The following is a 25,594-nucleotide window of genomic DNA, read 5'->3' on the forward strand; positions in this document are numbered from 1 at the left end:
AAATTTTTAAATTTTAAAAAAAGAAACTACAACTTAGAACAAAAAGTTGAAAATAATAATGCCAGTAATGTGAGACAGACCAACAAAAGAAAATATCAGTGCTAACACGCCTACCCTCTTAACAGGCTCATTAGGAATTAAACACAATAATTTAATAAGATGTGACAAGAAGTTACTCCTTTCTATGAAAGACACCAAATACTCAAAGCAATCTTGAGAAAGAAGAACAAAGCTGGAGTTACCATGCACCTGGATTTCAAACTATACTATAAAGCTATAGTAATCAAAATAGTATGGTACTGGCACAAAAACAAACACATAGATTAACATAATAGAATAGAGAGCCCAGAAATAACCCATGCTTACATGGTCAGTTAATCTATGACAAAGAGGGACAAGGATATGCAATGGGGAAAACCAGACAGCTACATGTAAAAGAATGAACTGGACCACTTTCTTGTACCATATACAAAAATAAGCTCAAATGAACTGAAGACTTAAGACCTGAAAACCATAAAATTCCTAGAAGAAAACAGAGACAGTAAGCTCTTTGACATCATTCTTAAAAATATTTTCTTACAACAAGACAGAGGATCATAGGGGAAGGGAGGGAAAAATGAAACAAGACGAAACCAGAGAGGAAGACAAACAATAAGAGACTCTTAATCTCAGGAAACAAACTGAGGGTTGCTGGAGTGGAGTGGGGTGGGAGGGATGGGGTGGCTAGGTGATAGACACTGGGGAGGGTATGTACTATGGTGAGCGCTATGAATTGTGTAAGACTGATGAATCACAGACCTGTACCCCTGAAACAAATACATTATATGTTAATAAAAAATAATTAATTAAATAAAATTTAAAAAATGAAAAGATCTTCAAATAAAAAAATATTTTCTTAGATCTGTCTCCTCAGGCAAGGACCACAAAAGCAAAAATAAACAAATGGAACTACATCAAACTGAAAAGCTTTGGCACAGTGAAGTAGACTATCAACAAAATGAAAAGGCAACCTACCGAATGGGAACAGATACTCACCAATGATTTATTCAATAAGGAGTTAACATCCAAAATACTTAAAGACCTCATACAATTCAGTATCAAAAACCAAACAATTCATGGGACGCCTGGGTGGCTCAGTCAGTTGAGCATCCAACTCTCGCTTTCGGCTCAGGTCATGATTTCAGGGTCATAAGACTATGCCCTGCATCAGGCTCTATGCCCAGCGGGGCATCTACATCTCTCCCTCCCCCTCTGCCCCTCTCCTTGCTCGTGAGTTTCTCTCGCTCTCTAAAATAAATAAATAAGTCTTTTTAAAAAATCCAACTAAAAAATGGGCAGAGGACTTGAATAGACATTTTTCCAAAGAAGATATACAGATTGCCAACAGGTACATGAGAAGATGGTCAACATCATTAACCATCAGGAAAATGCAAATTAAAACCACAGTGAGATATCACCTCACACCTGTCAGAATGGTTATTACCAAAAACACAAGAAATAACAAGTGTTGGTAAGGATTTGGAGTAAAGGGAACCCTTACGCACTGTTGGTGGGAATGTAAATTGGTTCAACCATTATGTAAACACAGTATGGAGGTTCTTTAAAAAATTATAAATAGAAATACAATATGATCCAGCAATGCCACTTCTAGATATTCAAAGAAAACAAAGACACAAATTCGAAAAGCCATATGCACCCCTATGTTCATTACAGTATTATGTACAATAGCCAGGTTATGAAGCAGCCTAAATGTCCATTGATAGACAAATGGATAAAGGAGATGTGATATACACACATGCATGGAAACTTTTTTGTTCAGCCTGTGTTAGTATGAACATCCTTACAGAACTACTTGATACTGAAGGATAAGCTGGTTTACATATATGAATATTCAAATGAGCAAAGAGCTCTACAAAACCAGATGCAATCATTTAGATAGTATACTATGATTTAAGCACACTTAGAAAGTTTATAAAACTTAACTCTTATTCTGAACATAGTCAAGAGAAGCAAATCAACTAGAAGTATTTCTAAAAGCTCAATTTGATTTTATAGAATTTTGAGTTAGTATCATTACTCTTTACCCATACCCAATATAAAATTATCTATTAGGTATAGTAAAATGCTTCTATTTATTTGATAATCTATTTTTCCTTAATCTTAGGGTCATGAGTTCAAGCCTCACGTTGGGTTCCACACTGGGCATGGAGCCTACTTTTTAAAAAGTAAATAAAAATAAAAAACAAGAAAGAACAAAACCATCTCTAATCAAAATCTCTCACACACACAAATGTGTGTGTGTGTGTGTGTGTGCATGTGAAGTAAACCCAGGGATGGGAGACTGCTCTCCTCTCTCTCTTTTTTTTTTTAATATTTTATTTATTTATTTTGACAGAAAGAGACACAGTGAGAGAGGGAACAGAAGCAGGGGGAGTGGGAGAGGGAGAAGCAGGCTTCCGGCAGAGCAGGGAGCCCGATGCAGGGCTTGATCCCAGGACCCTGGGACCATGACCTGAGCCAAGGCAGACGCCCAATGACTAAGCCACCCAGGCGCCCCAGCTCTCCTCTCTTAAAATTCAATCAGGGGCACCTGGGTGGCTCAATCGGTTAGCATCGGACTCGGTTTTGGCTCAGGTCAGATGATGATCACAGGGTCCTGAGATAAAGCCCGGTGTTGGGGCTCTGAAGTCTGCTTGAAGATTCTCTCCCTCTGCCCCTCCCCCACTCACCCTGGAGGTGCTTTCTCTCTTGCAAAACATAAATTTTTTAAAAAAATATTCAATCAGGGCGCCTGGGTGGCTCAGTCAGTTAAGCATCTGACTCTTGAGTTCAGCTCAGGTCATGATCTCAGGGTCATGGGATCAAGCCCCAAGTTGGGCTCTGTGCTCAACAAGGAGTATGCTTGAGACTCTTTCACCCTTTCCATCTAAAATAAATAGCACAGACGTGCATGCTCTCTCTAAATCTTTTTTTTTTTTTAATTTGTCAGAGAGAGAGAGAGCACAAGCAGGGGCAGCGGCAGGCAGAGAGAGAACGAGGCTCCCCAACTGAGCAAGGAGCCTCATGTGGGACTCGATCCCAGGACCCTGGGATCATGACCTAAGCCGAAGGCAGATTCTTAACCGACTGAGCCACCCAGGCGTCCCTTTAAAATAGATCTTAAAAAAAGTTCAAAGAATTGAGGGCCTTTTTTTCATTGAAACATTTTATCAGCTCCTTCATTAGAACTATGAAAGAAAACATTACTTAAGTATAGCAATTATGAAAAAGACTTTAGTTCTGTGATACCCATGCTAGGCAGACTTCTAAAATGACCCCAAGATTCTCACCCACTAGTGTACCCATCTTGTATCATCCATGCCCTTTTGAGTGTGGATGGAATTGTGTGTATGACTGGAACATGATTATGTTATCTTATATGGCAAATGGGATTCTGCAGATGTAATTAAGTTTGGCCTCTAGTTAATCAAAAGGGAGGGAGCTCTTACTGCCCATGGGTTTTGTCCCCGTGCTTTAATAAAACCACCTTTTTTTTGCACCAAAACAAAAACAAAAACAAAACAACCCACATGCACAAAAATAAAAACAAAAGGGAAATTACCTGAGTGGATCTGGGCTACTCACATGAGCCCTCTAAATCTGGGTCTAAAAAAAAGAATACAAAAAAATTCTGGGTCAGAGAGGAAATTTAAGATTCAAAATGTGAAAGTAATTCTTTTGATCTTGAAGGAGCAAGCTGCCATTTTGTGGAAGGCTACGTAACAGGGAGACTCGGGAGCTCAGAAAACAGTCCCCTGTCAACAGCTAGCAAGAAAAGAGGAACCTTAGCCCCTAACAACCTGAATGTCTATGACAGTAGTCCAGGCTGATACCTTGATTTTAGAAATGTGATTCTGAGCAGAAAACCCAGTTGGTCTATGCTCAGACTTCCGACCTACAAAACTGTGAGCAAATAAATAGGTGTTGTTTAAAGCTGTTAAATTTTTAATTTGCTATGCAGCAATGATATATATATAATGGAAAGGGAGTGAAGATGAAGTGGGAATTAAAAAAATTGATAAAAACTAGTGGGAATGATCTATGAGGCTTTCATTTTGTATACTCCAGTGGCCTCCATATTGAAGTGTTTTCAGGATAATCTTTTAAGTATCCAAGGAAACGATTAAAAATTCTAGCTGTATATTTCTCATTTTTAAAAATTTACTTCTCGGGTATATTCAGTAATAACATATACAATGTTAATACATGCAGATGATTTGTAAATGTTGATATATTTAGAGATGCTTGTTAAAATAATTTAGAATACATTTCTCATCAGTGTAAGAAGACACTTGTCCCTCAAAAGATGTCCTGCCCCCCTTTTACTTTCACCCATTCTTAATGAAGTTTAGATCTATACTAAATTCTCAAGTTATGCAGTGTCTCTTTTGGCATCATGTAATCCTAAGGACAATCTTTCTGGATGGTTCTGGGAGCTCTAGCAAATTAATTTTATTGACTAAAGCAAAGTTTGAGAATTACTTTTTGAGGCACTTGTCAAAACAGAATCCATTTCTTCCCTGCTGATCAAATTTAGTAGTTCTAGGGCGACCTAGATATCTTTTTACAAACTGTTTAAATTATTCTCATTTTCATGTAATTTGAGAAACTGGGCACCTAAGACTATATTCCAAGTTAGCATAAGAAAAGTGGGAAGCATCTTCTTTGGGAGAGACCTATATTTGGGAGAGATAACTACAATTCCTTAAAAATAGAACATGAACCATGAGATGTCCATACAAACACTACAAAATACCACGTTGGGAAATACTAGAATTTATCTTGCTTCCAATATTTACACATGATGTGTCATCTTATTATGTGCCATGCTTGGTAGGCATTCAAGTTTCTGAAATCCAGATGTGCTGTAAAGAAATAATTTTGAAGATTTTTTCCTGAGACGGTATTGTGAACTGGTAAGCAAGCAATCTCTGCACCACATGCTTTTGTTCACCAAATTTATTGTTGAACATTCAGAACACCAGATTATGACAGATTAAAAATAAAGCACCAAAACTTGCTACACATTAATACCTGAGCGAAGACTGAAGGCAAATATTCATCTATGAAACCCCACACCATAACGCTGCAACAGATAAAAACATACACAACACTCTACAGAGTATAATAAATAGCACTTTTTGTGAATTACAACCAGCTAAATGTTACTTATATAAAAAATACAACAAAATCACACATGTGTATTTCATACACCATATACTATACAAAGTACTGAAGAAGATCATGCTTATTTAAATGGAAAAATCTGCAAGGTGACAATCATTTTTCAGTATATGCTACAGGACAAGCTCCTTTGCACTAAGTATTGTTACTATGCACTGCATTTTCTGGATGAGAACAAAAATATCAATTTGCAAATAAAGGATTACTGAGTCTATCTCAGCATAATAAATAGTTTGTCCTTCATAAACTTTTTTTTTTTTTTAAGATTTAATTTATTTGACAGAGAGACACAGCGAGAGAGGGAACACAAGCAGGGGGAGTGGGAGAGGGAGAAGCAGGCTTCCCGCTGAGCGGGGAGCCCGACATGGGACTCGATCCCAGGACCCTGGGATCATGACCCGAGCCGAAGGCAGACGCCTAACAACTGAGCCACCCAGGTGCCCCATAAACTTTTAATTATAATATTTTCTGGATGCAGGTTGACAGCCATGTATTTTATTACATTTCCTTGCCTGAACTATTTCCATCTCAATTTTAACATGTTTTAAGGAAAGACATGTTTTCTTTCTCCTTATTTGTAGAGAAACCTAGATTTTTGTCTTTGGGAGGAGGTAGTGGAGGTGAAATGGGAAGAAGAAATATATTGGGTTTATGTTCAAAATTGAAAAATATACAACAAATTCTGAGTACACAGAGATGTGAGCATCTTTTAGCAGAGACCATGATGTCCTATGAATGGAATAATTTGTCTTAATAGAAATTATTTATTTTTTAAATAAGCACAGTAAAAATATAGTAAGTCTTTACATGAAAAAAACAATAACAACTGAAACCAGTTCCTTGATACCTTAAAAATAATTATTAGGAAGGAAAAAGAGAAAAAGGGGAAAATAATATTTAAAAATATACTGCATGAATCTGAGTTTAATTACTGAAAAATCGTTATTAGGTAAACTAACTTCTGATATTTAAATATGAGTGTCAATAATCTGAGAAAAAATAAGTATAGGTCTTAGGGAAGAATTCATGTATTTGATAGATTATTTATTAGAAAGACAAAAAAATGATATTTGAAGATTTTTCCATGTGTAAATATATAAGTGCAAAACAAAAATACCACCACCTTTTCCTAAAATAATTTTCAGAAACTTTAGCCAAACTTACTTTTCTACATCTATGAAGTATAAAGTCAATTTTAACTCAAAATGAGAACTCTGGAAATTAAAGGGAGGTTCTAGAGCAAAAAAAGAAATACTGGTCAACTTTAAAAATTTTACTTCACCAACTTCAAAGAAAAAAATTGGGGGCCAATTTATAAAATATACAGTTATAAAATTGCAGGGCATTCCTTCATTTTAAGGCACAGTCTGTTTTATCCTAAACAACTATAAGTTCAAGGTCACAGTGATAATATGCATTCAATTTTGGTCTGGTTTATCATGGGTATGTTGCTACATTTAGTTAGTCATAAGTTTAAGAAACTGTAATACAATCAATTCAAAATAATATCATTTTTATATTTAAAAATGTAAGTACACAATACAATTTCCTAAATCACATACACTAAAAATTGAGAGATTTTTTTCCCCCTCCACAGAGGAGGAAGAGGTTATTTCTACCAACATTCCAACAAATACATATTTGATTATGTAGATAGCAGGGTTATAATAAAATTATTTAACACAAAGGAAAAACTCATTCCAAAAAACAATGTTAACTGAATTTTTAGGTCTTATACATCATCTTTTTACTAATACCCAGTCATTACCGGTTAGCTGGATAAACTGTCACTAAATCAAGGTCAAACATTTTTTTTTTAATTTTTATTTTTTAATTTTATTTTCTTTTATTTAAAGATTTTATTTATTTATTTGAGAGAGAGAATGAGAGACAGAGAGCACGAGAGGGAAGAGGGTCAAAGGGAGAAGCAGACCCCCCACCGAGCAGGGAGCCCGATGCGGGACTCGATCCCGGGACTCCAGGATCATGACCTGAGCCGAAGGCAGTCGCTCAACCAACTGAGCCACCCAGGCGCCCCTCAAGGTCAAACATTTTAATATTTGGTTTTCTTTTGCCTCCTTACTTCCAAAACCACTTTTGCAAACTGCATCAACTTTACTGGACAGAGAAACAATAAGTGACATTAACCGATGGGCAAAACTATATAATACGAGGGACTGAAATTCCCTTTGAGAATTTCTATAGGGGAGAAATCAAAGAATTTCAGTCAGATAAATATGTTTGAGTCTATCATTTTGAGTATACCACCCATCAGTGTTAACATTCAGCATTAACACCATTGTTTATATTTTCTCTTAAAATATGCATTTTAAAATGTTTATTTCATTGTACTGTTAGGATCTAGTAGATAATTTTCCCCTTTGAAACATGTGATTTATAAAGGGACTGAATGGAAATACATAGAAAACAAAACAAATTCCATAGTAAAATCTCTATTACATAAATGAGAGACACCTGTACTAAAAATAATCTGCACAATAACATTTACAGTTTTACACAACAGAATGAATCTGTGATGAATGAAAGAAGATTACTTCAATTAATTAACAAAAGATCATTATTGGGTAAATTAACTTTTAAACCCAATAAAATCAGAGAACATTACTCCACAATTCAGATAAAATAGAATATACTATGGTATATTATACATATTCAAAGAAAATTTGGGGTATGGAATATAAGTTTTGATGATTTACATATTTAATATTAAGTCGCAGATGAAAAATACTGAAAATATTTTTCCTTTAATCCCAATATGTTAAGAAAAATTCATTGGCACAGATATCTGGAGGTATTTTACAGTTTCTTTTAGCTTTGGTGGCAAAGTATGTTTTGCTAACCATATGGATACAGTTACATTTTTCAATGCAGAGTTTTGTGCTTAAAAAATTCAAATGTGTTTTTTTTTTCCTGTAAAAGGGATGTAAAAAGTCCAATATGAAAACAAGTGCAACATAAAATATAAAATATGCCTATAATTTGGCTTATGAACAGTTAACAGTTCTATGCTTTGTCTATAAATCTTTTACTAATAACATTACGAGAATACAAATACTAAAAACAAAAATAACATTAAAAATAGTATATGAACTTTACAAAACTGGCTACTTTTTAGCCTTTCTAAATTATGATTAAAATTCAAATATGCAAACAAATTTACAATAACCAAAATACATTAACAAATATAGTTTTTTACAAGTATTCAAAGTTACAGTGTACAGAATTGGTATAGAATAATTTTGATTCATATATATCAAGTCCTATACAAAGTCATCAGAAATTGGTTACTTGGCATTTCAAACCATAGTCATTTTTGGCAGCATAACATGCCAAACACTTTCAGAAAGTCCTGTACTTGATTTAAAATTTTCAACCATAGACAATGTAATCAAGATGTAGCTTAGAATATCATTTAGCTTTTGAAGGATGTATATTAGTGATTCAGGTGTACTGTTATATTTATACTATTAATGAAATAAATTAGTCTATTCTCACTATTTCCAAACTTTATTCAGTTCTTAAAACTGCTAATATACAATGTCAGTCTTCTATATTCATAATATAATTTATCACAAAAATGCGAATTCTTAAACATCTACAGTACACATATTCAGATTTGGATTACTGACCTGACTTTTCTTTCCTATCATCCTTATTAAAAGTAAAAAACACAAGTAGCTTCACAGACTTACTATTTCCTCAGGCTGTTGAAACTTACTGTGAAAGAATGCATGTGTATTATGTATAAATAAAAGTTCATTACAGACTTTGAAATGCTGTCCTTTGTTCAAAAAGAGTGAGATAAAATTTCAGCTCCTAATCATCTATTTCGTAATAGTATCTTCTACATTTACCTTGTGTGGCAAGGAAGCTTTCTGTCTTGTCTTTTTTTTTTTTTTAAGATTTTATTTTTAAGTAATCTCCACACCCAAAGTGGGGCTTGAACTCACAACCCCCAGATCAAGAGTCACATGCTCCACAGACTGAGCCAGCCAGGCACCCTGCATAATACAAAGATACTTTGTGTGTCATGCTCTCCAAATGGACTCCCCCCTTGAAAAACCTCACAAGGTATCTAGTTTCCTATGATAGGTGACACTGAGAAAACAAAAAGTGATGATGAAAAAAATAATCAACACATGCCTAGTCATAGAAAGTCACAACATATTTAAAAAAATTTTCCCAACTGATTTTAATAACAGGTTACTAAATTTGCAAGTGCAGCACTGTAAAGTTTTACACTAAACCTCCTAATAAAGCAAGACATTATACTAATTTAGACCTAATGCCTAAATTGAAAATACATGTCAGTTGAACTATCTGGGGATTCAGGAATCAACAGTCCTAGTTTATCCTATAATCGTTGTGTTTCTCCCATTTTCCCTCCTTTTATTTCCCCTGGCCACTATGTGTAAGAGGTGCTAATGAGCAGTGAGGTAAAATAAATATACTATGCTATGAATGACAAGTCTGAAGCATTAGAAAAAGTGTAGAACTAGATAATGAACAAATCCGGTAATTTGCTTAAGTATGTGTGTGTGGTGGAAACGTGTACCGTCTGCACGAGTGATAGGATAATCAACAACAAACATTTACTAGGCCTAGTATAGTTCTTTATTTTTTTACTGTATGATCATATAGATACCACAGTGTAGTTCAATCAAGAAAAGGTATTCCATTAGATACATGTGAATTTATCTGACCAAAATATGAAAAAAAATTAAAGATTAATCAATACATGATCAATATATACTGAAGAAACTCAAAATCAATGTGAACCAGGCAAGAATGGCTTTTTGGGACCACTGTTTTAAATATCTTCATTCTAGTGACAACCAAGAAAAGAGTTAGCAGAAACTGTTTTAATTTCTGGCATGAAAAAGATCCAGAAAAAAGACGTTAATATTTTCTACCATATTATCACTTCCAAATTATACTAGTAACTCCAACTGAGGCTTTAGAAACACTAAAAGTACTCAGTATTTCTCCTGTTTGATCTAGTTATCAACAATAGGGTCCAAGAGTAATTTTTATAACTCAAAACTCAAATTCTAAATAAAAATGTTATAGCACTTGAGCTCAGAAGTTTGTTGAACTGAAGAATCTGTAACTTCCAGTAAATAATTTCATTTTTAGTAACATTTCTAATAAAGCTGTACTGTTTTGCCAGCTAATTAATATAGGTTGTAAGCATGGTAGAACCAATGTATAATTTAAAGACAAAAGGACTATCTTTTCCCCAAGTGACAGAAACATCAATTTCCCTAATCTTGAGACAGAGCCTATCTTCTCATCTCTGGTAGTTATTTAGGCTTAAAGTACATCAGGATTTGATAAACACCCTGTCAAAATGTGTATGTGTGAGTGAGTGTGTGTGTGTGTAGTAGGGGTGTGTGTGTGTGTGTGTGTGTATACAATGGTTAAAGACCCAACCTATATTGTTTATGTTTAATTAGAATCCTTTTTATAGCCCTAAAATGAAATATTCTGTTGGAATAAATAAGACTTTAGGACTTGATAACTACACGCATACGAAAATTGTTTAGTGAGAATTAGTGTGCCTAGTCTGCTGCTTTAAAAAGCTAATCTCCTACTCACAAATGAGAAATTTAAGCTTGTTACATTTTATTCATGAGCAGTACTGACTGAATAAGGAGACTTTAGATCATATAAACACAATGACTGTGGCTGTCAATAGAAGATACAAATTAATGAATTTTCTAAAGTTCTTTCTGTATATAAACATAAGTTTAAATTAAGAAATAGTTAAATGACACATTTAACCTGTAACTTAAAAATATAATAATGTCAGTGAAAAAAACAAAGATACAATGTATATAAAACTTACTTATGAATATATGAATAGGTAAACATAAGCAGATATGTCCTTATTTAAATATACAAGTGGTATGCCACGGGACAAGTGTATAATAAACTCTCTTTCCTTTCATATACTGAACAAACAAGCATTTTGTATTTTATCCTTGTGCTACCTCTCTCAAACAAGAGCCTGAAATGTCAGCCATGTCTACTATGAGGTTATCACTTCCCTTTAATGATCTCCATAAGTGAAAATATAAATACTGAATAGGCATGAGGTTGGGAGAGACAACAATGGAATTAAACAAACTTACAACCCTCATAGATGATACCGAGATCCTCTTCAACTGATGCCAAAACAGCAAGGACCTGAGGAATAACTGAGAAGTGAAGTGAGGTAACCCTCTATAGGCAGTGAAGTGGGGGAAACTCTCCACAGGCAGTAACAGCTGAGAGGTTGTAATGGAATCCAGATGCAATTGCTGACAAAATGAATCTGGTACTCTAGGACAGTCCTGGGTACTAACAAGGACAAAAGTTCACAAGTATTACTGGGATTTAAGGACTTTAAACGGTTTTGGGTATGTAGAGCATACACATCTAAAGGAAGGGCTCCATGAGCCAAGTATACCTCAGCCTGAGTTTATTCTATCTTAAGGCAAAGATACCTAGCTCCATTACCTACTCTTCTGTAGCTAAAAGCGAGCTGAAGTCTCAAATGAAACAGAAATATTATTCTCTTTTCTGTCAAACCAAGGTAATCACCTTGGCAAATTAAGATGCCATTGTTAAAACTAGTGGCTAAAACCTCCAATTTATTTAGGTATACTGTTTATACTTATGCTATTAATGGGTAACAGTAGGTTATTCCATTAATAGTATTATTTTACATATCAAATGTGGTACACCACTTGATCACGCTGACTTTTTTTCTACAGTAGACAAAAACTGCAAAACTAGAGATTTTTTCTGACCACTGGAATTTAGTTATTTTAAAAATCCATCATGATCTGAGGCACTTTTGGCAACCATTGGGTCAATGAATTAAATAAAATGGTACATACTGAACAACTGTACCGCTCCAACATCAATAAGTAAATATCTGGGACAATTTTCTTTAAATTTAATGAGAGATTTCTTTAATAGACTCCTGATATTCACCAAGAATACAAAGTAAGATCTGTATTTGAAAAGTAGTGAGAAAATTTCACTAAGTTTTGAGTTTAAATTATGTTCACCAATCTTCCATTGGTTACCAAGAAAACATGTCTCCTTAAAATTAAAAGTTGTATTTTCATAGATGTAAGAAAACAAAAGATCTGCCTTGTTCACTGTGGCTGCCAAAACTGACTCTTTGAGGTTATTTCATTTTTGAGAAACCAAACAGTTGTGAATTTCATTGATCTTTTTCTTTTTCATTCATCTTTTAAGACTGATTTCTCAATATGCATGCTGTAGCAAATACAAAGTAACTGACTTTTCAGAAGAAAGTTTGATGAAATGAGCAGAATGCTTGAGTTGAGATTACAAGCAATGCTACATTTACTGAGTATTTAGATCCCCAGTATGGCCAATTAAGCAGAATAGCTGATATGCATAAGTCCTCAAAAACAGTGGCCACCAGACCCTTTTCAAAAATGACTAGTACACAGATGCCATACCACAAAACAAAACCATGCTTCAACTACTTTTCTCAAGCATTATAAAACTAATTTCCTATTTTCAATATTGTAAAAATAGACTGGTCTTCTCCAAAGGATCTTGCTGTCCACATTGATGAATCTGTGCATTCTCTCTTCTTACTGACCCTAAAGTTGTAATTATTTTTATCATTCCTTAAATTCAGTCTTACATGAAGTTGCATAATGCATGGAGTAAAAGAGGAATGAAAATGAAGCATGGAACCCTGTATAAATGTGCTGACCCAAAAGCAATTACACCAACAGCCAGAGGAAGTGGAAATTGTGAAGTAGCCTTCAACAATTTACTGTAAAGAAACAGAGAAATATGCATTACGTAAACTACATTGTAGGCAAAACCAGAATATGCTGATTTAACTGTCCATAATTTTTAAAAAGATCAATATAAGCCACATTTTAGCTAGAGAAAAATATTTCTATTAAGTAAATAATCAATTTTGTTCAGTCTTTTAAATTTTAACAACAGAAAAATATTAGTTGGACTTTTATTCAGCAATTCTACCTCTAAAAACTTATCCTTTCAAAAATAATATTTACGGGGCGCCTGGGTGGCTCAGTCATTAAGCGTCTGCCTTCGGCTCAGATCATGATCCCAGAGTACTGGGATTGAGCCCCGCATCGGGCTCCCTGCTCGGCGGGAAGCCTGCTTCTCCCTCTCCCACTCCCCTGCTTGTGTTCCCTCTCTCTGTGTCTCTCTCTCTGTGTCAAATAAATAAATAAAATCTTCAAAAATAATATTTACTAGGACATAGCTACAGAACTATTTTAACCTTCCTTGTAACAGCAAAAAAACAAAACAAAAAAAGAAACTTAACCAAATAAAAAAGAAACTCTTAATTACTAACAGGAACAATATTAAGACAAGACACTAAATCTTTTTAAAAGAAAAAGACTATTACCGTTTTACTCTGAAAACAGAGAAACTAAGGATAAGAGGGGTTAGGAAATTTGTCTAAAGACATAGAGGTATTAAATGGCAGAGCCAAGATTTAAACCTCAGGTCTGCTTCATTCTAGAGTATCTGCAACCATCTGCCAGAACCAACTGAAAACAGTCTTCTAGAGCAAACAACCAAACCAGTCAATGAAAAGTCAAATTTATAGAGAACTTTAAACATATATATAAGTGAACTAACAGTGTGATGAATTTCATGTACCCATCACCCAACTTCAAAAAGTATCAAGTCATGGCCAATCTTACTGCATCTATAATCCTATCCACTTCACTCCTTCCATACTTTTTGGAAACAAAATCTTATTAGACATCATATCTTTTAAGAGCTAAATTAAAAAAAAAAAAAAGTTATTATATCCTAACAAGTAAAATCCGTAATTAAGAAAACAAATAAAATATACTTATATATAAATTATACCTGCATACAAACCATAATTACTGTATGATTACAGCTTTAGCTTTAGGAATATATCAAAATATTTAGACATAGTCAAAATATTGAGACATAAAGAACATGTTTCAGACATAAAAGAGTGATTATGAGTAGGAAAAGATGTGAGAAAAAGAAAGATTAAACTATTATACCTGGATTTTATTGAAACAGTGTGAGTATTTCCAAGAATTGCCACAGTTGGAATAAGGATAAATGCCAAAGGTTTACATGGATCAGGATTAAGTTTAAAGTAATACCTATATCAAAGAGAAAAAACCCTTATAAATCAATAAAGCACACCCAATCATTTTAAATGATCAGAATCAAACAAATTAATTTCAAAACATTCCAGAGATATGAGAGCTCTAAATAGCTCATGAAATCTTTGATAAATAAATTTTGCTATAGATCATCTTTATACCTAAGGTTTTATGGAGAATTATGTTCAGAAACTACTAAAGGAAATGAAAATATCCAATATGGAAGCACTTCCTTTTAATAAGAGGTATATGCCTGAAAGCTCATATAGAAATGTTTTTATAAAACAAATTATTTAAAATATATTAAGTCTGCTCTAGAAAAAAAAAGATGAAGAAAACAAAGGTTTTTATAAAGCAATTGTCCCTATTTTTAAAAATCCAAATTCTCATCTCTGGCATTTATGGACAGTGAGGCATTGATAGCATTTCAGAATCATAAATTTGAGCTCCTCAAATAATTTCTCCCCAAACCTGTGAACAAAAATCTGGATCTTGACTAAAATGAGGGACAAAGGAGGGATATTAACATCTCGTAACCTGTTGATCTAATTTATCAAACTTACTTGGCTTTTCAAAAAAAAATTTTTCCAGTATTTAGATAATTTGAAATTTTTGTATCATTTCTGAAAACTGTATTGAGTAGGGGATCAATTATTACTTGGATGAGGTGGCCTGTTTTTTTTTAATATCTACCAATAACTAAATATTCCAGAAACAATCTCAGAGGGCATTTTCACACTCTAATTTAACCTAGAAAATTATCATGTGGCAAGGCAAAAATGGTTTTCAGTAGTAAAATAGCTGGTCATTTATTTTAGTTCAATGTTTGATACTCAATTAGAAAACTACAATTTTTTTTCATTATTTCTTATCTTTTTAAATGTAAGCATTTTCTTCCTTCCAAATTTAAGAAAACATAAAACTGATCATGAACTGAAAAATACTTAAAGCACCAAGCATTATGAATACCTTAAGTCAACAAAATAAAGCACATTTTCACATCTAGACTCACAGAAGGTTAAAGGTAAAATAAATAAAATATACTTCCCTCTTTTGGGCAGATTTTGAGGAAGTTTATATTCTCATAGTAAGGGAAAAAATGTGAATATATTAAATGTGAATATATATATTTCCTGAAATTATATAGCTTCCTATTCTTAAGGAAGTTTTATGGACCATTAGGAATCTGGTAAGTCTCTACTTACAGGTATTTATTGTTTGAAGCACATAAATTATAATTATATAAATAAAACACACCTGAGATTCTTTAACCAATAAATTAAAGATGGCATGCTGAGTAATACAATCCATGTTAGTAAGTTAATCACAGTACTGTGCATGCGAAGACTATCTTCAGCATCATTGGCAGATAAACGAAGATAGTGTACTGTAGAGTCTTTATGGTGATTTGATTTTTTTTCACTTCTTCTAGAGTGTTTGGGATTCTATAAAGCAATAAAGTAAAAACACTAAGATATTAAAATTAAAGTTTATTATTTTACTCAGGATCACACTCAATTATTTATTTAATAGCTAAATAACCACATCTTTCTATTGCCAAACTAATACAAAATATTGAAATTACCTTGCTCAATGTAATTTAAAGCAGTTATTAGCTATAACATTTTTATTCCTTGACTTGCTATTTCCACTGCTGAGACTATATCCTCTAAGTAATTACTTAAAATTTAAAAAAGATAATTTGTAACAATAAAAATGACATAAGTACTGATAAAGATCAAATTTAAATTAGACAGGGGCGCCTGGGTGGCTCAGTCAGTTAAGCGTTGGACTCTTTATTTTGGCTCAGGTCATGATCTCAGGGTTGTGAAATCAAGCCCTGAGCTGGGGGCTTGAGATTCTCTCTCCCTCTGCCCCTCCCTGCTACCACCTGCCCTCCACCACATGTGTACTCTCTAACAACAACAAAAAATTAAAATTAGACAATCTATTAGGTTCACTTTTCTTTTTTATTTATTTATTTATTTATTTGAGAGAGAGAATGAGAGAGAGAGAGCACATGAGAGGGGGGAGGATCAGAGGGAGAAGCAGACCCCCTGCTGAGCAAGGAGCCCGATATGGGACTCGATCCCGGGACTCCAGGATCATGACCTGAGCCGAAGGCAGCCGCCTAACCAACTGAGCCACCCAGGCGCCCCTAGGTTCACTTTTCTTAAAGTTACTTAAATTCATGACACCTTTTTAAAACACTGTAAAATCCTAACTTAAAAACACACAAACTTTTTTATTTCGCCATGTTCTTTTATATTAAGGTGATGTAGAGTTTTGAAAATAAAACTTACCACAGTCTGGCTATTTTTGTAAGTTGTTAGGCTGGCTTGCAGATGAACAATCTAGGAAAAAAGAAAAAACTGTTTAATTTCACTTTTATTTTGAAACAAAAAAAACAACCATTTTTATTACAACTGAGAAACACTAATCTGAAATTTAAAGAAATCTGCATAACTAAAAATGTTTAAACATTTACAAATATTCTTTCAGAAAAGGTAAATAATAACTATACAAGCTTGCTATTATGGATTAAAAAACAGAAACAAAATAAAACAAACTTCCAGAGTATGATGGGTCCAGGATATATTGCTATTCTGAGAACCTATGTTTGAATAATGCTTTGCTCTAGCAACTTAGTGTCCTGTGAGTAAAATATTTGATTATCATCAGTATAGTATAAAGAATTTAATATGTCTTACCTATTCTCAATTTTTGAAAATTTGAACTCAATTATATATGGTGAAATGTTTACAAGAATCTCAGAAAATCTTTGGGTTTAATTTGTTAGGTTTGCTTAAGCCAAGTATTTGAGAAAGTTTTGCTCATTGTGCCAACTATTTGAAATACCCAATTTAAAAAGCTAAAAATATCATATTTATAAATCAAAGTAGTAAATAGATTTTTCTGATGCACATAAATTTCCTTTGAAAAACTGAAAATAATCTATAATGTGCATGTATTAGTGTCTGAAGCAGATGTAAATAAACCTTTGTTTAAAAAAGAAAAAAATGATTATCCATTCTGGTATCAACTGTCTCTACCTAAGTTTAATGAGGAGAGTATACCATTGTATAACCTAGATTTTCCTGCAAAGCTATCAGCCTTCTTGGAAGTGTTTTTTACTTCCTCAGTAAAATTATCAGCCTCATTATTTTTGTCTTCTGATTCTCCAGCAACATCTATAACATTCTACATTATGTCAGCACAATTGATAGCTCGATCCCACTGACATAACTTTTTGTCTATTACCCATGGTCAAAGGGAGGTATGAATGAAAACTGCTCTAGTAAAATGTTTTTTAAAAAGTTAACATTACTTGCAAGAGCAAGAAGCAATGTGAAACAGATTATGTATTTTTCCTTTTTTTTTTAAATAAACTCCGTTTATTTTAAACTCAGATCAATAATTTCAGCTCTATAGTTAACCATATATTTTAAATAACTAAGATGTTTAAAAAAAACCTACACTTAAACCTTAAATAACAGGTTACTGCAACTGTAATTAAAATTTTTGTTAACAACACCTACAGGAAATTCTATGTCTGCCTGACACAAAGCCCAGCCATTCTGACTTCAGTGATGTGACATACCTTAAACACATAATAAAGATAAGTAAGCAGTATGGCAAATGCTCCACAGGTTGTCCAACTAACTATGATCAAAACAATTGTCAAAAAGGGCAAATCTGCTGATATCATTTTGATATCTTTAGGAAGTTCAGAGGGCCTGGAAAAAAACAAGAATAAAGCTTTTAAGAGTATATTAACAGTTATTTATACAGTCACATTTAAAAAGAAAACAATACAGTACTCTGCCAAGCTCTCCTGCTTATTAATATGCAAGTACCATAAGGTAAGCAATAAAATATTTTTTCATAAAGGCAAGGGATGACATATATTTGTATATTCTGTAATACACTGTGACAGCTCCTCTTCCATTTAGATACACGATGGCTGATATTTGTACTAAGAAAAAATGTTGCTAAAGATAATTAATTATAGGCCCTGTGCCATGTATTTGCAACCTTTCTATTTCTTAAAGTCTCGAGATCACTCAGACTTATGATGCTATTAGTGTCAGAAGCACCTCCAGGGTGAAGGAAGAAGCATCACAGCATAATCCCCTCTGTGACAGTACATCACATAACATGTCTGGTGAGGAGCAAAGGCAATAGAAACGAGGTCAGTGGTTTACCTGAAGAACGTACTAGTAACTTCAAACTTTATCTTTGGGTCCAAAATAAAACTCAAGGCAATGTTTTTGGAATTTTTATGCATTTCATCTTATCTGATCTTAAGTATCTAGAATTCTCTTGCTCTCAGGTTTGACTGAAAGTCAACATATAAAAGCATTGCCAGAGAAACGCTTCTTCCTTTGAAAGATTTACAATCATAAAAATTAAAAATACTTCAGTAATCTGTCACTTTTTAAAGTAATGTCTACTCCCAATGCTGGGCTTGAACTCATGACCCTGAGTTCAAAAGTCGCATGCTCTACCGACTGAGCCAGTAAGGCACTCCTGTCAAACTTTTTTGATTAACTCTTGGCATTAACACAAATGTAGCATTTAGCTTGCAATAAATGATTATCTTTTTTTAAATAAAAGTTTTTATTTAATTCAGTAATCTCTATACCAACGTGGGGCTCAAACTTATGATCAAGAGTTGCATGCTCCTCTGACTGAGCCAGCCAGGTGTCCCTAAATGATTATCTTTAACAAAGACATAACTTTGAACACTAATACATGTTTTTCTAGTTATACATCTTTCCTTAGAAATTAGAGTTTAGGGGTGCCTGGGTGGCTCAGTCGGTTAACTGTCTGCCTTCAGCTCAGGTCATGATCCCAGGGTCCTGGGATCGAGCCCCATGTCGGGCTCTCTGCTCAGCAGGAGCCTGCTTCTCCCTCTCCTTGCTGCTCCCCTTGCTTGTACTCTCTCTCTCTCTATCAAATAAATAAAATCTTTAAAAAAAATTAGTTTAGTGAAAGCCAATTAATTGTGAGGTTCCCTATCAAAATATAGTTTTTTCCTTAAGAGCAATTAGAAAACTTTCAGTCATTTTTACCTTTTCAAAGCTAGCCACAATGAAGAAAGGAGTCTCACAGATGTAGAAGAAAGTAGGCCACCCCAGTAGGCAGTACATGTTCCAAACAGAAAGAGAATCAAGGATACAAGGGGGAAACACATACTCTGACTAGTTAAAACGATGGCATCTAATTCTGGTAACAGTAACACATCCCATAATTCCTTAAACCATTTATATCTGTGGATAAAAGAAAACATACAATAAAAGAAAAAAAATCAACAACTGATATTCAAGTATTTAATATCTGAGGTGTCTGACCATTCACTAGAGTCACCAAAGTTCCATGATACTCAATTCGTAATTATACTGAAAAACAAATTTCAATTCCGTGTAGAGAACAAGTCATTTATTTTCCAAGTGAGTCTACTGATCTTCAAGGATCCGAGTCCTGAGTCTGAATGCAGTTCCACTGCTCTCTGTTGATCCTTGTAATAAATAAGTGGTCTTTTTTTTAAGTTAGAAAACCAACAGCTAGTTGTAATGCTAATGAAAAGAGATCTAAGCATATTGGTTCTAAGCAAAAAACACAAAATTAGAATAAATTAAAAATGGAATGTTAAGTGTGGTAGAGATCCAAAATACACTTTGTATGGGAAGAAAAAGTGATCTGAGGCACTGTTTCACAAATATCCTATAATGGTTTGTGCTCATGAATCTGGGATACTCAAAGATTATGGACCATATGCATCCCTATGCAAATGTTAGAAGTTTGGTATATTTACAGACTAAGTTTCTATAATTGATACATCTACATATAACTTCTATAATTACTTTTGAAATGGTTATAGTATTAAAGTAAATGTTGATATACCTATTAGGCCTCTGCCTAAGAGAAAAGTCCCATAATAAAACAAGACAATTGCCATATTTGTATGAATATTTATATTTCATTATGGGGCTAAGCATGTTTCATATATATAATTAAAATCATTATCACAGATAATAAAACTTACCCCAACAGAAACTTAATCATAATTACTAAAGGATCAACTTTGTATGGCTTGGCTTCTTTATCCAACATAGTAGCATATTCTAAGCAATGACCTGGTGATTAAAAAAAAAACACCTATGTGTAGTAAAGAATTCATAGTAACTATGAGTAATCATACACTGACTGCATTGTAAGAGCAACATATTTCATGTCAGAGAAAGCAAGGGTCATTATTATCATAAAGACTCTCTTCACAGATTAAAAATTACTGTAATTCAATAGATCTTATATAAGAGTACACAATCCCTTCTGAAACAACTTCAGGAAGCCAAAGCTGGGGTTTCACCATTTGTATTTTCACAAAGCTCCAAAGGTGATTTTTTTTAAAAAACAACTTTACTGAGATATAATTCTCATACCACACAATTCATTTAAAGTATACACAATTTAGTGGTTTTATCACCACAATCAGTCTCAGAACATTTTCTTACTCCCCAAACAAACTTTGTTCCCCTTAACTGTCATTTGCAATGTTTCCCTATTCCCAGGCAACAACTAATCTACTTTGTTTTATATACTGGCCTATTCTGAACATTTTCTATAAACAAAATCATATAATATAGAAATCATATAATATATGGTCCTTTGTGACTGGCTCCTTTCATTTGGCATGTTTCCAAGATTCATCCATGTTGTAGGGTGTGTCAGCACATTTTATTTATCCATTTATCAGCAGATGGATACTTGGGTTGTTTCTGCTTTTTTGGATATTACAAACAGTGCTTCTGTGAACATGTATGCACAAGTTTAGTGTGGGTGTATGTTTACATTTTTCTTGGTTATATACCTAGGAGTACAGATCCTGAGTCATAGAGTAACTGCCAGACTACTTTCCAAAGCATCTGTACCATTTGCATTCCCAACAGCAATATATGAAGATTAAAATGAATTCTAAAGGCAGACTTGAAATTGTAAGTCATCGAAAGGAAATAAGTAGCTGCAGAAGGATTTGGCAAGATGGAAATGGTAGAGGATATTTTCAGACTACTTTTATATATTTTGATACACTCTTTTCCTATCTCGTCTCCCTTGATTACAATCCAAGCTCAACAGTGTGTGCGGGCTTTATAAAGTAGGCTCCTGGGAAACTATTTTCAATGCTATACTCGAAGGTTTTGTCCAGTGCAGTATATATTCTGTATTTGCCTCTCCAGATCCATTCTCCCCTTACTTTGTTCTGAACTCTGGGAGGCTGACTTAGGTGCAATGAATGATAGGCACTGATAAGAGGAAATAAGGTTAGTGTATGTATTTCCCTGCCTTTCCGCCCTGTTGAGCCACAGGCTGACAGTGGCTGCAGCTGTAGTAATGCTGCCCTCTACTATAGCTCTCTAGGCTTGCTCACTCCCTTGCCCTGGCACCAAGGAGTATCAGATGGCTCTACTGCTAATCTGGCACTTAATCATTTCTTATTGGCTTCCCTCAACCCTACCCATACCTTTGAAATAGTCCCTTCATTAAAATAAACTCTCAATTATTCCATTCAGTGTGCCAGGACCTAACTGATACAGTGGATACAGCCCAAACATTACACTAAATGCCTACTATGTGCTTGACACTATGCTAGGTACCAGGAATGGAATGGGGAACAAGATCCCCATCAGGGAGACTCTACCTCTTAGGATATCCTCAGAATAGACGGAAAAACCTTCGGCATGAAAGTGTAAAATGGAAAAGCCAAGTAAGGAATCTTCTTGGGGATCACCTAAAACCAGAGGATCTGAAATGCCTGTAAACTTGAGATGGGTCATGAATTTAGCCACACGAGGGATAAATAAGTAGTAATGGAGCACTGAGGAGGAAATGGATGAAGAAGAGAGGAGGAATAGAAACACTCTTACCTGTTGAGAAGAGAGAGTATAACTGTCCTCCATAAGCAAGAAGGATACTAGATGTAACATAAGCAGGAAGAGCTCCACCATGAAATCTAACTACCTAGAAAACAGGCAAATCAAAGGGCAACTTCTGAATATTCATGTTAATGAAATAAATGTACTTCCACATGAAATAAAAATGTCTTTCTTCACTTTATATTCCTGACATGGTCACAGAGGTATTTCCAGTAATGGGTATCAAAACTCTAAGTAAAATAAATATTATGAATATACAGTATGTTAGAAACGTAATCAGAATTTTTCATAAAGGCACAACAAAAAATATACAATTGAGTAGCATATACTACAAACTTTTTTTACAAGCTACATTTATTGAGCATTTAATATGGTCCAGGCATGATACTAAACATTTTATATGCATTATCTCATGCTCTCCTCCCAAAAATCCTTTGAGGTAATTCTTTTTTTTTTTTTTTTTTTAAAGATTTTATTTATTTATTTGACAGAGAGAGAGAGATAGCGAGAGCAAGAACACAAGCAGGGGGAGTGGGAGAGGGAGAAGCAGACTCCCCGCTGAGCAGGGAGCCCGATGCGGGGCTCGATCCCAAGACCCTGAGATCATGACCTGAGCTGAAGGCAGACGCTTAAGGACTGAGCCACCCAGGCGCCCCTGAGGTAATTCTTATTCCTATTTTACAGATGAAGAAATTCAGGCACAGGGAGCCCAAGTAACTTGCACAATTAAAAACCTAATAGACAAGTAGGGGAACCTGGGTGGCTCAGTCAGTTAAGCATCTGACTCTTGATTTTGGCTCAGGTCTTAATTTCAGGGTGGTGCAAATAATTTCTGTGTCAGGCTCTGCTCTTGGCACAGAGTCTGCTTGAGATTCTCTCCTTCCCTTTCCCTCTGCCCCTCGCACACGTGCACACTCTAAAATAAATAAAATCTTTAAAAAAGTTAATAGACAAGCAAGTTACTTGTTAACTCTTATTGTCCTTATCAGTAAAATGGGGGCAATAACAGTACTTACCTTATAGGTGGTTTTAAAGTTTAAGGATGTTCACTTATGTAAAGCATTTATTTTTTTTTAAGATTTTTTTTTATTTATTTGACAGAGAGACAGAGAGCACAAGTAGGCAGAGCGGCAGGCAGAGGGAGAGGGAGAAGCAGGCTCTCCGCTGAGCAGGAAGCCCGACGTGGGGCTCGATCCCAGGACTCTGGGATCAGGACCTGAGCTGAAAGCAGCCGCTTAACCAACAGAGCCACCCAGGCGCCCCAGTGTAAAGCATTTAGAGTATTAACTCAAACATGATAAGCTATCAAAAAATACTGGCTGCTATTACAGGCATGCCTCATTTCATTGATTTGCTTCATTGCACTTTGCAGATAATTGAATTTTTTTACAAAGTGAAGGTTTGTGGCAACTGGCATTAAGCAAGTCTATTGGTGTCATTTTCCCAACAGCATTTGCTCACTTTGTGTCATATTTTGAGAATTCTTGCAATATTTCAAACGTTTTCATGATTGTATTTGTTATGATGATCTACGATGACTGATTATGACTCATGGAAAGCTCAAATAATGGTTAGCATTTTTTAGCTCTGAAGTTTTAAAAATTAAGGTATGCATTTTTTTAGACATACCATTGCACACTTAACAGACTACAGTATAAACATAACTTTTATATGTACTTTTATATCATTTGACTTGCTTTATTCCAATATTTGCTTTATTGTGGTGGTCTGGAACTAAACTCACAACTCCAAGGTATAACTGTGTCAATATTTCTTAAACAGGATGAGCTGTTTTTATGTAAATGGAACTAAAGTTAAAAAGTATTCATAGATGACTATGAAAATATAATTTATTCCATCTTTCCCAATTTAGAAAGTGTATCATCTATATATTGGGTTCAATGTGCTCGGCACAGGGAATATAAGGGTGAGCACTGTCTAAGGAGTTTATAATGTAGTGACTTTGCTGTAATCTCATTAACAATTTCATACTTCGGTATCATTACTGGTTTAACTTAAAACTCGAGTTTTTTTTCTTTTCCAGGAGTCTTACAGAGAGATGACATAACGAAATTCCACGGTATTCATTTACTCACCTAGCCACTGACATTCAAACAAATTCAAGTCTCTCACCCTGAAAACAATGACAACACCTTCCCTTTCCTCCACTTCCCTCTCCAGTTACCACTTTTTTCCCCTCTCTCACAGTTAAACTTTTTTTTTTTTTTTAAAGGTTTTATTTATTTATTTGACAGAGAGAGACACAACGAGAGAGGGAACACAAGCAGGGGGAGTGGGAGAGGGAGAAGCAGGTTTCCTGCTGAGCAGGGAGCCCGATGCGGGGCTCGATCCCAGGACCCTGGGATCATGGCCTGAGCCGAAGGCAGACACTTAACGACTGAGCCACCCACGCGCCCCATCACAGCTAAACTTCTCAAGAGCTTGATGTACTATTTCTCCTCTTCTACTCACTTCTAATCTTTGACTTGCATCTACCAAAATAGCACCAATGCTCTATGGACCCTTTTCCAAGGTATGCCTGTATTAAGCTGTTAGGTCCTTCACTGTCTTTGGAATACTGTGGAATGGGATTGAACCCAGAGCCTACATTCATAACATTTATGTTATAGTTCCTCAAGTCATTCTGTCAGCTGATCCAATTTTTTTTTTTAAACTAATTTATTTATTTGAGGGGGGAGGGGCAGAGGAAGAGGGAGAGGAATTCCCAGCAGGGTTTGGTCCCAGGACCCTGAGATCACGACCTGAGCCAAAACCAAGAGTCAAATGGTAAACCGACTGTGCCACCCAGGCACTCCTCAGCTGATCCAATTTGTATAAAAATATATAAAAAGATGGTGTTAAATTCTTCTTTTAATGTTAAAATTTTAACAAAGATTTATTCTCCTCTGTAATTAACTTTTTAAAGAATTTTATTGTTATGTTAATCACCATACATTACATCATTAGTTTCTGATGTAGTGTTCCATGATTCATTGTTTGTGCATAACACCCAGTGCTCCATTCAATACGTGCCCTCTTTAATACCCATCACCAGGCTAACCCATCCCCCCAACTCCCCTCACCTCTAGAACCCTCAGTTTGTTTCTCAGAATCCATAGTCTCTCATGGTTCATCTCCCCCTCTGATCCCCCCCTTCATTTTTCCCTTCCTATTTTTTTTTTTTAACCTATATTATTTGTTTCAGAGGTACAGGTCTGTGATTCATCAGTCTTACACAATTCACAG

At 34.6% G+C, this 25,594-nt stretch overlaps 1 protein-coding gene across 2 annotated transcripts; it reads right to left on the reverse strand.

The window, feature by feature from the left end:
* Window positions 1–4,997: 4,997 nt before the first annotated feature.
* On the reverse strand, window positions 4,998–22,735 carry LOC145720493 (GPI inositol-deacylase-like). Of its 2 annotated transcripts, XM_081813927.1 has the most exons (8): window positions 22,340–22,733; window positions 20,461–20,551; window positions 19,487–19,684; window positions 18,013–18,148; window positions 16,715–16,765; window positions 15,669–15,856; window positions 14,304–14,408; window positions 4,998–13,051 (listed from the first exon to the last, which is right to left on the reverse strand). In XM_081813927.1, exons 2-8 carry the CDS (start codon window positions 20,526–20,528, stop codon window positions 12,913–12,915), a joined length of 885 nt encoding a protein of 294 aa, XP_081670053.1. In that variant the 5' UTR covers window positions 20,529–20,551; window positions 22,340–22,733; the 3' UTR covers window positions 4,998–12,912. The 2 variants fall into 2 exon arrangements, with proteins under 2 accessions (XP_081670053.1, XP_081670054.1); XM_081813928.1 differs by lacking the exon at window positions 14,304–14,408 and having other exon boundaries at window positions 22,340–22,735.
* Between the last annotated feature and the right edge of the window lie 2,859 nt (window positions 22,736–25,594).

This window comes from Leptonychotes weddellii, chromosome 3, assembly GCF_054177405.1.
Source record: "Leptonychotes weddellii isolate Sample4059 chromosome 3, ASM5417740v2, whole genome shotgun sequence".
Taxonomy (NCBI): Eukaryota; Metazoa; Chordata; class Mammalia; order Carnivora; family Phocidae; genus Leptonychotes; species Leptonychotes weddellii.